This window comes from Xenopus tropicalis, chromosome 4 (assembly GCF_000004195.4).
Source record: "Xenopus tropicalis strain Nigerian chromosome 4, UCB_Xtro_10.0, whole genome shotgun sequence".
Classification (NCBI taxonomy): Eukaryota; Metazoa; Chordata; class Amphibia; order Anura; family Pipidae; genus Xenopus; species Xenopus tropicalis.
The window spans coordinates 9,804,272-9,817,987 of NC_030680.2; the positions used below are offsets into that span (position 1 = coordinate 9,804,272).

The window sequence follows — 13,716 nt, forward strand, 5'->3', positions numbered from 1 at the left end:
GGGGACCGCATCAACGAGCCGATGCGGTCCCCGATCCGACTGGATTTTCTAACCTGGCCGATTGATATCTGTCCAATTTCAGGCCAGATATCTGTCGGCCAGGCCGCTCTGTTCTGCCCATACACGGGCCGATTAGCTGCTGAATCTGTCCAAGGGACCCATATCGGCAACTACTATCGGCCCGTGTATGGGGACCTTTAACAGAACCGAATTTCTTCCGTGTTTCTGTCACATGATTGCAAGGATTCGGTTCGGCCGGGAGCGCGGATTCGGCCAATTACTGCTGAATCTTGGCCCGAATCTCGAACCGAATCCTGGATTCGTTAATTCCAAGGGTCTCTCATTGTTTCACCATTCCATTACTCCGATCTACATTCTCACTCCTATTTTTTTTTGCCGTTCCCCTCCCTCCCTTCCCCATTCCCCCTCCCGCCCCTGTTTCTCCCTCTCGGCGGGAAGGAGAGCTGCCGAAGGGCAGATTTCTCATTCCGAGCACGGCCGGGCCTCTCTCTCTGTACGGAGCAGCGGAACATCATGTGAGAGACGCCACTAATCACATTCTCGAGTCTCTCTTATCTGCAAAACAGGGGCCGGAGAGTTTAAATATAGCATCCTCCCTTAGAGTCCGGGGGCCCCCGAAGAGCGGAAGGAGGCCGCTGTGGCTCGTTCTTACGTCACGAGCCGGGCGGCGGCAGCCAGTGACAGGAGGGCTACGGGAGGAATGACATAGAGAAGCCAGCAGGGTAATTTCATATGAAATAATCAGAGCCCCATTAATTATTGAGCGGCCTATTTTTAGCCAGACTCTCTCTTTTTTACGTTCCTAGACCTAAGGCATATACGTTTATGGCCCCCAGAGCTTCTGAAAATAGATGGGCCCAACGGTAGGCTGTAAAAAAGAAAAAAAATAGTATTATTGCATCGAAATTTCTTGAAATTGTGTTGAAAAAACCATGTAAATGTGAGGTTTTCAAGGGCAAGTAACGCTGCATTTTAATAGTCAGCCTTTATTATTCTGGCTGTTGGGCTGGGCCTGATGAGGGAAGTTGTAGTTTTGGCATAGATGCCTATATACAGCCCCAAGGCCCCGCCCCAATAGGCAGGTTTCCCTCAGCCAATCAGAAACAGAGACCGTTATAACTTGGGGCAACTAGAAGGGCTATAAATGAACCCCATGGGGGTTTCCATGGCAGGAGTCTACAGGCAGCTAATGGGCTATTGTTGGCCAAGATATTTACGCTGCCCCTCTCTATTCACCGCCTAAGGACGCTGAGGTATAAGGGGCGGAGGGAGGGAGTGTTCGATCTGAAAAAGTGGCATTTATATCTGCCAGAGATGCATCACGTGACTTTTCTCCGCTCACTAACTTTATTTTCTGAGCGACATCACCAGACTCTTCTCTTCTCACTAACAGTGGGCAGTCGGCCCAAAAGGAACAGCAGGTGGCGCAGTTGTTCCAAATATGCATTATATCAGCAGGGCGAAAGCTGCTAATATCTTGAAAAATAGAAGAAAAAAGTGCTCGGAAGCTTCTGAAATTCGTAATTTTCAACAAATTTCACAAACGTGAAATTGAGCCACTGGTTGAGGGACACAATGCATGATAAGTGGCCGGTCGGACTCTGGCCATGGCCCTCCCTCCCTACAACATTAGTAGCCTCCGGCTGTCTGCCTTCCGTGTATTTATATACTGGGGGCTTCCCACGATGTGTGGGCAAGTAATGCTCTGGGCCCACAATATACGGAATGATGGGGCCCGATTGGTAGAGCATGGGTTGGGGTTGGCTTGCTGTTTGTTGGCCAGCCCATGACTACTCTGTATCAGGTTGGATAGGAGCTGCCCACAGTGAAAAGTCTGAGACAATCTACACATATCAGTTGGGGTTCTCCATGATAGCCGGGGGTTCCAGGCAACTTTTGGCACTTGCACCTACCTTGCATTAAGAAGTTGCCTGTTTGTGACCATTAATATGTGTTTGTTGGCCAACCAATCCCAACCAGTACCTGTGTACTGTATTGGGAATGGATAATTATATGCTGGATAGTTTGTTGATTGGGCATGTCTAAAAATGTATCATCATGGCCAGTGCATGGAGACATCGAGCCCATACACCATGTTGGGAGGTTGGGCAGTGCATGGAGACATCGAGCCCATACACCATGTTGGGAGGTTGGGCAGTGCATGGAGACATCGAGCCCATACACCATGTTGGGAGGTTGGGCAGTGCATGGAGACATTGAGCCGATACGCCATGTTGGGAGGTTGGGCAGTACATGGAGATATTGAGCCGATACGCCATGTTGGGAGGTTGGGCAGTGCATGGAGACATTGAGCCGATACACCATGTTGGGAGGTTGGGCAGTACATGGAGATATTGAGCCGATACGCCATGTTGGGAGGTTGGGCAGTGCATGGAGACATTGAGCCCATACGCCATGTTGGGAGGTTGGGCAGTGCATGGAGACATTGAGCCGATACGCCATGTTGGGAGGTTAGGCAGTGCATGGAGACATTGAGCCCATACGCCATGTTGGGAGGTTGGGCAGTGCATGGAGACATTGAGCCGATACGCCATGTTGGGAGGTTGGCCAGTGCATGGAGACATTGAGCCGATACGCCATGTTGGGAGGTTGGGCAGTACATGGAGACATTGAGCCCATACGCCATGTTGGGAGGTTGGCCAGTGCATGGAGACATTGAGCCCATACGCCATGTTGGGAGGTTGGGCAGTGCATGGAGACATTGAGCCGATACGCCATGTTGGGAGGTTGGGCAGTGCATGGAGACATTGAGCCGATACGCCATGTTGGGAGGTTGGGCAGTACATGGAGACATTGTGTGGCGACGTTGAGCCGCGGCTCCTCTGCTCTTCCAATCACTTGGGGTGTTGGCCGGAACAAGCAGAACAATAGAAATGTGGCCTTACTGTGTATGTAACTAAACTGACTGGGCACAACAAGACCATGCGATGGGAGGGGGCTGGGGGGATCTCCCCTGTATTTATACAGCGTTTGGGGGGCATTTCGCCTGGGCTTGGTTACATAATGTGAATGGCCCCATGTATGTATCATGTATGGCCGCCTTAAGACTTGTAGCTTGTAGTTTCCCTTTAACAAGAATCAAGTCCCGGCAGATAAAGATTTTGCGCTATAAACGCACTAAATATCCCGTAGCCCTTTGCGTCGGCAGTCGTTTCCCCATTGAAAGATGGAGATAAAGGCTGAGGCTGCCGGTGAGAACCCCACCCTGGCTGCTCCGGGGGCCCGTCTTGCGTTCGTGTCAGCAGCCCAGCACTTGGGAGGGGGGTGCAATGTGCATTAACCACTTAGAAATTAGACTTTGTTTGATGTCAGCTAAAAAGACTAAATTTAGCCTCTGAGGCACGGGCAGCAAGTGCGCTTCAGTCTCATGAATTTCTCATTGAGATTCCATGCTCGGTGCTGGGGGTACAGCTTATTGTGTGCCCAGAACATTCCTTCTCTGTATATTTGTATTTATACATATGGGTAGGAGGTGCCATAGTGTTTCCCTTAGACAGTACAGTATGGGGGTACAGCTTATTGTGTGCCCAGAACATTCCTTCTCTGTATATTTGTATTTATACATATGGGAGGGAGGTGCCATAGTGTTTCCCTTAGACAGTACAGTATGGGGGTATAGCTTATTGTGTGCCCAGAACATTCCTTCTCTGTATATTTGTATTTATACATATGGGTAGGGGGTGCCATAGTGTTTCCCTTAGACAGTACAGTATGGGGGTACAGCTTATTGTGTGCCCAGAACATTCCTTCTCTGTATATTTGTATTTGAAGGTGTTTGTAGAAACTCTGGCAAAGTTTTGCCGATTTCCAATAACCTGTAGCAACCAATCACCACTTAGCTTTTATTGATCTAGTCCAGTTAGGAAAATAAAAGACCACTTCTGATTGGTTGCTGTTAGATAAAGGTGCAGTTATGCCTTGATTCTGGCTCCTTATCTGTTCTGTTGATGACAGTTGATTGTGACAGTCATATGGAATAATTTAATGCCCCCTGGGGGGGTATCCGTACATTTTCTTATGCCTTAAGCCTTTTTTTTTTGCCTTTTCTCAGCAGGACGTTGCCGTGCAGACCATAATAAAGACGACCACAACGCGCAGAAATATTTCCACTCTTACCCACAATCCTTTGAGGAAACAGACGACAAAAGATCGCAAGTGGCTACCGATGAGGCGCGACCCGCGTCCAGCCTGCAGCTTGAGAGTACGTTCCGGCCCTACTATTCCCCCACTTCTATCCAAAACCTGATTGGTTTTCCCTGGCTCCGCCCACCCTCTCCCAACGCGCCTGACCGGTCCCCATTGTTTTCCCTATTAGACGTCGTCTTGGCCGACAATATCAGCACGGAGGAGAAGGAGACGGCGGGGGAGGCGCCGGTGTCGGAAGAGATGCTCGCCTTGGTGGACGAGTTTGAGAACTCGTGGCCCCTGGAAGCCTTCGAGGGGGCTCTGGAGCTCAAGGGCCGCCGGATGGATCTACAGGGCATCCGAGTCCTGAAGAAGGGGACGGAGGATGGGCAGTCTTGCTTTGGCGACTGTGACGATGACGACGAGGCCGAGTGGGTAAGAGAGAATACGTGGGGTTTTCGCTCGGTGACCGTAATCGCTGCCATACTGCTTCCTAGGAATGGGGAGTTGCCATACTAATTACCTTTCCCATGGCTCCTCCCCTCCTTCCTCTGAATACTAATTACCTTTCCCATGGCTCCTCCCCTCCTTCCTCTGAATACTAATTACCTTTCCCATGGCTCCTCCCCTCCTTGCTCTGAATACTAATTACCTTTCCCATGGCTCCTCCCCTCCTTGCTCTGAATACTAATTACCTTTCCCATGGCTCCTCCCCTCCTTCCTCTGAATACTAATTACCTTTCCCATGGCTTCTCCCCTCCTTCCTCTGAATACTAATTACCTTTCCCATGGCTCCTCCCCTCCTTCCTCTGAATACTAATTACCTTTCCCATGGCTCCTCCCCTCCTTCCTCTGAATACTAATAACCTTTCCCATGGCTCCTCCCCCTGCAGATCACCTTTCAGGTAAAGCGCCTGAAGAAGCCAAAGATGGACGGTCCCGGCTCTGCGGATCTGATTGGCGCAGCAGAAGAAGAAGCCGCTGAAGGCGACAGTGACTACCAAGCTGCTCTAGAGATTAGTGGCCCAAAGATACCAGCCCCTGGCCCACAAGGTACCCCCTCCCCCTGTATATTTAGCTCTTTCTCTCCTGGGCTATTACAGGGAGGATGTCAGTTTTTTTATTCTTCACTGCAGGAAAGCGACCAGACTACCAGAAACTTGGGTGGCCGAGCCCCGAAGAGTGCCTGAAGCACCGCAGGGTGGAGCTCTCTACTGTGGCCAGCACGTGGCTAGCCGTGTCTGCTAAAAATATAGAGTAAGTGCCGATCCCCCAGGGTGCACCTGGGCTAGGGCCCCATTAGCACTCTCCCTGTACCCTAACTGGAACTTTACTCTTTGTGCCCAGTATCACAGAACATGTGGACTTTGCCACCGCGCTTCAAGAACCGGGGGTGGAGCCACTGTGTAACGGCAACATGGCCGCCAGCATGCACACGTTGGATCACCTGTACGGCGTCGCCAACCGCGCCGCTATCCACTACACAGGAGAAAGCCAACTCAAGGAGGTACGCCGCTCGGCCACAGAGCTTCCTCTCTAATCGTTTCCTCGCTCGTCTCACCCCATTTGGTTTCCTTTAGGTTCTGCAGAATTTGGGGAAGGACAAGTTCCCCCCTCAATCGCTGGAGCAAGTAGGAACCCGGATCATGAAAGTCCTAGAGAAGGTGAGGGCCACGTGAGAAATGTCTATGGGACCAATTGCCCCATAGGGGTGTCTCTAAATCTCCCCTTTCCTCCCCAGAACCAGACGTCGTGGGTCCTTTCCAGCATGGCCGCTCTGTACTGGAGGGTTAAGGGCCAAGGCAAGAAGGCAATCGACTGCTTACGGCAGGCCCTGCACCATGCCCCCTATCACATGAAGGTCAGTCTTATGTGTCGTGGCCTCTCGTTTACACCACTGCCTGGTTGCTATGGTACATTGTACCCCCAGGTATCTTTGTACAGGCTGTTGCCCATCCCAGAAGCCATCTTGGCTTTCCACCACCAAACAGAAGTAGCCCAAACGAATGTCTAGGCTCACACACCCTTGTCTCTCTGTAGCCCTACGGACCTGCCAGGCTTTACTGCAAGTAGATTGCAAGCTTTGTGGTTCATATTGCTTGACATAAGGGGAGACATGTTGGGTAATGGAGTCTTCTGTTCCATCCCTGCAGGACGTGCCCCTCATCAGCCTGGCAAACATCTTTCACAACGCCAAGCTGTGGAACGACGCCATCATCGTGGCCACCATGGCGGTGGAGATTGCTCCTCACTTTGTGGTCAATCACTTCACGCTGGCCAACGTGTATGTAGCAATGGTAAGTGCCGGAAATGACCCCCCCCCCCGTGCCGGGCTTTACTAATTACCTTTCCCATTGCTCCTCCTCCCCCTGAATACCAATTACCTTTCCCATGGCTCCTCCCCTCCTCCCCCTGAATACCAATTACCTTCCCCATGGCTCCTCCCCCTGAATACCAATTACCTTTCCCATGGCTCCTCCCCCTGAATACCAATTACCTTCCCCATGGCTCCTCCCCCTGAATACCAATTACCTTTCCCATGGCTCCTCCCCTCCTCCCCCTGAATACCAATTACCTTTCCCATGGCTCCTCCCCTCCTCCCCCTGAATACCAATTGCCTTTCCCATGGCTCCTCCCCCTGAATACCAATTGCCTTTCCCATGGCTCCTCCCCCTGAATACCAATTGCCTTTCCCATGGCTCCTCCCCCTGAATACCAATTACCTTTCCCATGGCTCCTCCCCCTGAATACCAATTACCTTTCCCCATGGCTCCTCCCCTCCTCCCCCTGAATACCAATTACCTTTCCCATGGCTCCTCCCCCTGAATACCAATTACCTTTTCCATGGCTCCTCCCCTCCTTCCCCTGAATACCAATTACCTTTCCCATGGCTCCTCCCCCTGAATACCAATTACCTTTCCCATGGCTCCTCCCCTCCTCCCCCTGAATACCAATAATTGAATTGGTCTCCGCAGGAGGAGTACGAGAAGGCGATGGGATGGTACGAGTCCACTCTCAAGCTACAGCCGGAATTTGCCCCCGCCAAGGATCGAATTCGTGCCATTCAGTGTCACCTGCTGATGAAGAAGGGAAGGCCGGCCCCTTAGTGTCCCCTCCCCTTACAAATTATTGTTTTTAACTCCACCCCCCCAGTAACTATTATTGATCTGTGTTGGAAGTTGGGCTCATGGAGTAACGATGGGGGTGTCTCGGGTTGCAAGGTTTCGATCAAACGGAGACGAATCCCATCGCTTTTATCAGGGTGGGCGGGGTTTTAAAGTCATTCATGTTTTTTTTCTTTATGTTATTGGCCACGGCTTTGGGGGGCACTGTTATAAGAAGGGGGAGATTGGTGTTTTTTTTTTTTTCTAATTAAATCTGTATTGCGCGGGGTGGCAGGGAGCGACGCAGAGACTAAATCATTCGCAGAGCCCAGGAATGCAATGATTGGGCAGAAAGGGGACAGGGGGGCGGTCCTTAATGCATTAAATATAATGGTTTCATTCATTTACGTGTCTCAAGAGAAGCTGCTGTGATATTTTATTACATTCCCTACAAATGAATGGGTTCCCATGATAGGCTTACTAGCTCCGCCCCACGTGGGGCTAAAGGCGGGCATACATGGCAAGCTGCCAACTCGTTAAGGGGAACGCGTCGGTTCGTTGATGTCGTCTTTTCCGGGTTGGTCTTCCTAGACCCAATAGGGTAAAGATTTGCTCATTTGGCAACTCCATATTGGCAGGTTAGAAAAGCAACTGGTCGAGGAGAACATCAGGGCGTTGATGCGGTCCTCTACTGGTCGGACTTCCATGGCCAAGCCAGAGAGAGATCTGCTCATTGGTGGCTTCAGTGACAGGTTAGAAACTCTTAGTCTTCCTAGAACTTCACAACGATGCGATAATTGGCCCAGGAGCCAAATGCTTGGATCTTCTTGGTTCAGATACCCAATTGGGTAAAGATCCGCTCGGTTCTAACTTAAGACTGACTAGCCCCGCCCTTGATGTTGAAGACCTTGGTTGTATGGACTAAACATCTCTAGTGTCTAATGGAGCTTTAATGGATCTTCTCAACCCATAACCATCTTCCCTTCCCCTAATAACGTTTGGGCACCAATGGGACAAAAGGTTTAGGGTTCAGATGACACTTTTTGAAGACCTAAGAAGTGTCCAGTGTTGGGTTGTATTGACCAATCAGGTCCTTAAGGAAAATGCACTTTTCCCAGCCTTATTTTGTCCCAAACTTAGAATCTTCGATCATCTTCGAGATCATGTAGAAGCCAATGGCAAATGTCCATTTACAGCTGGAAGGGACGTCTGCCACTGACTTCTCCGTGATGACAGTTTTTGCTGGCAAATTTTTGTTTTTTTAGCCATTTGGACGCATTGTAAATATCAACAAAGTTGCAGCTTTTTTCTGCAACTTTAGTGCTAAGAATCCGGATCAAAAAAATGTGATAGTTGGTAAATGATCCCCTATGGGTGGTTTTTCCTTTAGCCCCAAAATACCAGTTATTTGACGCTACATTATAAAATGGCCGTAGAACTGAAGCAGGAATTGTACTTCCATAATGGTGACCGTTCTTGCCTTCCTTTTCCTGGTGTTCATCTATTATTTATCACATCTGGGGGGAATCTATTCCATACGGCGCCGCCATGATGGATCCGCAGAGTCGGACGCTTCCCACGAGTTTCATTGAACGGCGTTGAGCGGTTAGCACTTGAGTTTTGCCGCCCAATCTTATTCATGTCGGACCATTTCACTAGTGTGGGAATGAGTGGGGTTCTAGGTGTGGGTCTGGTCGTGCAGCCGGGAAATTCCGTCTGGATTGGGACGTTTGTACAGGGAACACTACAAATAAAATTGTTCTTAAGCAAATTAGTCTCCTCTGCTCTTTCCTCGGCAACAAGAGAAAATGCTCAGATCCCTACGTGGGCAAACTAGTCGGGGGCCTGACTGGGGCTCCTTAGATTTGGTGGTAGATGAAAATGTGATGCCGTCCCTTTAAATATCTCAAATAAACGACAGTGATAGTAGGCGGGCACCTTGATAGCCTATCCAACCCCTTTTGCTGTATTTAGTGCTTCCCAGACGGTGAGACTGGCCTGAAATAAAGGCTGGTTAGGCGAGAGTATCTGTTGAGAAACCTAGAACGCACCTGGAACACATCTTCCTGAAACCATGGATAATAGTGCATTAGGTTAGTCAGTTGTCACACAAACCCCCATATGTATAAATAGCACTAGGTGCTCACCTTGGCCCTGCCACCCCATTTGGCTGTGTTTAGTGCTTCCCAGACTGTGGGACTGGCCCAGAATAAAGGCTGGTTAGGTGAGATTATCTGTTGATATACCTAGAACGCACCTGGAACACATCTTCCTGAAACCATGGATAATAGTGCAATAGGTTAGTCAGTTATCACACCAACCCCCATATGTAATAAAAAGTGTATTTATAAAGGTGAACTACCCCTTGAACCAATGGGGTAAAGGGTCAAGTGTCCAAGTGTCTCGTCTTTCCCAGGTTCACGTAACTATGTAAGGGAACATAGCTACATGAACTCTGCAGTGATGGAAGGGGTAATTACTGATGAAATATACCAATTAACATTTTTACAATAACCTAACATTTATTTTTTACCGAAAATTCATAAGAGCCTGGTTAATCCACCAGGCAGGCCAATTGTCTCTAATGTAGGATCTTTATGGCAACCACCGGCCATTTTAATTGCTATGTACCTACAGGAGATATTGCCTTCTTTAAAACCCTCCCTTAAAGACACCACAGATTTTTTGAATAGGCTGAACGATGTCACTGTACCATCTGGTGAGTTTTTCCTCTGCTCATTGGATGTGAAAGATCTTTTCACATCCATTCCGCGTGAGGAAGGGATTGAGTGCATACGCCAATATTTAACTGAGGCAAATCTACATACCTATAAAGTGAATTTTATTTGCGATTTACTGGAAATGGTACTGTCCCATAACTATTTCAAGTTTAATGATAAATATTTTTTACAACTGCAGGGATGTGCCATGGGTGCCAACATGGCACCAGCATATGCCAATATTTTCATGGACAATTTTGAAAAGGTCCACATATTCTCCAATATGCTTTATCAACCGTTCATTCACAGTTACATGCGCTATGTGGATGACACTTTTTTTCTTTGGACTGGCACTTTTGATTTGCTGAATGAATTTTTGTTCTTTTTGAATAATACCCATCCTACTATAAAACTCACTTTGGAGGTAGATCCTATTGAGATGCACTTTTTGGATGTCATGGTAAAAGTCGCTGATTCTAACTTTGTTACCTCGGTTTATAGGAAACCAACGGACAAGAATAATTTGTTAAGGTCATCTAGTTTTCATCCACAAGGGTTGTTTAGGGGGCTCCCTAAAAGCCAATTAATGCGCATTAAGCGTATTGCATCGACTCCTGAATTGTTTGAGGAGGGAGCATTACAAACTGTTCAGAAATTTATGGAGAAAGGGTATTGCCAATCTGAACTAATGGAGGTTAAAAAGCTATTGTTTCGTCTCCCGCGGCTATTGTTTTGTCGCGCGGCTATTATTTCGTCGCGCGCGGCTCTTGTTTCGTCGCCCGCGGCTCTTGTTTCGCCGCGCGGCTCTTGTTTCATCGCCCGCGGCTCTTGTTTCGTCGCGCGGCTTTTGTTTCGTCGCCCGCGGCTCTTGTTTCGTCGCGCGGCTCTTGTTTCATCGCCCGCGGCTCTTGTTTCATCGCCCGCGGCTCTTGTTTCGTCACGCGGCTCTTGTTTCGTCGCCCGCGGCTATTGTTTCGTCACGCGGCTCTTGTTTCGTCGCCCGCAGCTCTTGTTTTGTCGCGCGGCTATTATTTCGTCGTGCGCGGCTCTTGTTTCGTCGCCCACGGCTCTTGTTTCGTCGCGCGGCTCTTGTTTCGTCGCCCGCGGCTCTTGTTTCGTTGCGCGTGGCTCTTGTTTCGTCGCCCGCGGCTCTTGTTTCGTCGCGCGTGGCTCTTCTTTTGTCGCCCGCGGCTCTTGTTTCGTCGCGCGTGGCTCTTGTTTCATCGCCCACAGCTATTATTTTGTCGCACGGCTATTGTTTCGTCGCGCGCGGCTATTGTTTCGTCGCCCGCGGCTATTATTTTGTCGCACGGCTATTGTTTCGTCGCGCGCGGCTATTATTTTGTCGCACGGCTATTGTTTGGACGTGCGGCGAATCCATGCCTGGCGAAACTTTTCGCCCATCACTATTGGTGAGTCAATTAAGCAAAAATTAGGCCCCAGTCAATCTTGTGAAGCGATTACAACAAAAGGCACCTATCCATGTAGGAATTGTAGCCATTGTAATGGCATTATTCCGGGTACCTTTGTTACACACCCACAGCATGGCACTACACACGAGGTAGGTGGCTTCTTTACTTGTGATAGTAGAGATGTCATATACTGTGTGACGTGCCCGTGTGGGTTAGCGTATGTTGGGCAGACCACTAGACCTATTAATGTAAGGCTTAATGAGCATAAATGTTTTTAAAAGATGTTTTTATTACAGATAAATAACTTCCTTGAATTTACATCAGGAGTAGATATACTCTTTCTACTGTTCTTATTTCACCTATACCATTTGAATCATATATCTTGTAACTCATTTTTAATTGTAACTTAATCAGTTCCTTTTTAATGTAACACTATTGTTCTAGGTTTTGTGTTTTAGTAGCCTATGGGCTTCTCCTCTTGACACATTATTTCACTCAGCTAAGAATCCGGATTGTAAAATGGATTTATTATACACTTTTTAAGGGCTTGTCCCTATTACAGCTCTGAGTGCCATTGCATTTTGTGGTCACGTAACTATGTAACCATGGCAGTAGGTGGCAGTCTGTGTGGCTGCAGGGGTCCGTATGTAACCCACCCTATCACTGAGACTCATGGTGACCCATCCCTTTGAACGAGAGTCCGGATAAAAACAAATCGCCACCTAAAGGTTTCAGAGATGCTGGTTCTGGGGCCCAGTAACTCAGGGCATGGGGGGGGCATCTTGGTTCTACAATAACAACCCCCCCACATTGTCCCCAGTGAGCCAATTGCTTGCTGTATTGGGGTCATGATTGGAATGAATTATACTGATAATATCAGATTATTATATGGGAATGGCTAGGCCTGTGTGCAGAGTCCCTGGCTGTGCTGCCTGCAGTTCCCTCTTCTGCCCAGAAGGAGGCAGCGATACATTAAATATGTGGCTCTTACTGGTGGGAAATCCTCTCTCCATGTCTGCCTGGCTCTGTGGATAAATATAGCTCTCACATTCTGTCTGGCCTGCGCCGTTGCTGCTTCGCGTTGCCAAAGTGACTAAACCGCCATGCACTTTACCAAAATGATTACGACCTATGGGAATAGAGGTGTCGGTGCCAATCCCATGATGCTGAGCTACCAGGGGGGCAGCTGGAGCCCCAGGGACCCAGATACTTTCTAGGGCCCATTAATCCCCTTTTATCCCTTGGCACAGAGAGGGTTAATACTTCTGCCATTACCGTCCCATTGGTGTCTCACTAGCCAACTTGGCAATCCCTCTAGACCTCCAGGCTAATCCCTCAGCTTGCCAATGGCCATCTACCTACCTCTCTGTATAATATCCATGGCAATAAGGTTATTGGGGTCTTAACAGGGGCTCCAGTGCCTGCGGCTTTGGGGGGCCCTACGTTTGGGCTCCTCAGTCACTGCCTTAGCCAGGCTCTACTTGTTTAGTCAACCAAATCGGCAAGTGTTTTTTTAAGAATAGACATCTCATTGGTTGTTATGGGTTACTAGACCTAAGCAAACTGGGCTGGGCTTGTTAGGGTTTTGGCATAATGGGCGTGGCTTTGGGTGGACTGGGGCGTGACTATACATGTGCAGGACATTTTTTTTTCTCATTGGGGTACCATTCTACTTGTTGGATTCTCAGGGGGGTGGGTCACTAGTGGGCTAATAACTGGGGCTCCCTGGGGGGAGGGGCTTGCTCCTGGATGAGTTCCCTTGGTGGGGTCAGTAATGGGTGAGACCCAAAGGCCAGTGGTTGGTCAGCAAGTGACTCCTGAGCTCTCCTTCTCAGGGGGGTCACAATATGGGGGGGTCACACTATGGGGGGGTCACAAAAATAATCTCCTGCTGCCCCCACTTCCAATCTAGATGACTCTATTCCAGAGCGGTGGGTCGGGTAGAGGATCTGAGTGGGAAAAAATGGGGGTTTCCAGTCCAGGTTTTAGGGGTGCGCAATTAGACCTAGGGTGCCCCCCCAAACTCTTCCACTTGGGGTACCTCTTCACCTTATTCCATGTAGTCATTAGAAATGGAACTGTTGATATTTACCTCCCCATTCAATGGTTCCATTATTCCGCGCCAGTTCCGACTCAGTATAAACCCCACATACACGGAACATTAATGAAACTTCAAAATATTTGTTTTAAAAAGGGAAAACAAACAGGTCCCTTATCTCCCAGGTGCCAATAAAGCGACATGAGCCGGGGGCCAAATTGCTCTGCTGATAGTCAGGGGCCCCCACCCCTGTCACCCTAGGGATGCGCCTCTAT

General features: G+C 49.0%; 1 protein-coding gene across 2 annotated transcripts in view; it reads left to right on the top strand.

The window, feature by feature from the left end:
- The window catches only part of ttc17 (tetratricopeptide repeat domain 17), a 30,396-nt gene extending 21,354 nt beyond the window's left edge, over positions 1-9,042 (top strand). Inside the window, exons 17-25 of one of the 2 annotated variants that reach the window (XM_031900424.1) lie at positions 4,097-4,243; positions 4,358-4,602; positions 5,061-5,220; positions 5,304-5,424; positions 5,515-5,674; positions 5,748-5,831; positions 5,909-6,028; positions 6,321-6,464; positions 7,143-9,042. In XM_031900424.1, coding sequence (XP_031756284.1) covers positions 4,097-4,243; positions 4,358-4,602; positions 5,061-5,220; positions 5,304-5,424; positions 5,515-5,674; positions 5,748-5,831; positions 5,909-6,028; positions 6,321-6,464; positions 7,143-7,274 — 1,313 coding nt within the window. In that variant the 3' untranslated portion in view covers positions 7,275-9,042. Of the gene's footprint in view, positions 1-4,093; positions 4,244-4,357; positions 4,603-5,060; positions 5,221-5,303; positions 5,425-5,514; positions 5,675-5,747; positions 5,832-5,908; positions 6,029-6,320; positions 6,465-7,142 lie in introns of both variants that reach the window. The other variant, XM_031900423.1, reaches the window with a different exon arrangement.
- Positions 9,043-13,716: the final 4,674 nt, after the last annotated feature.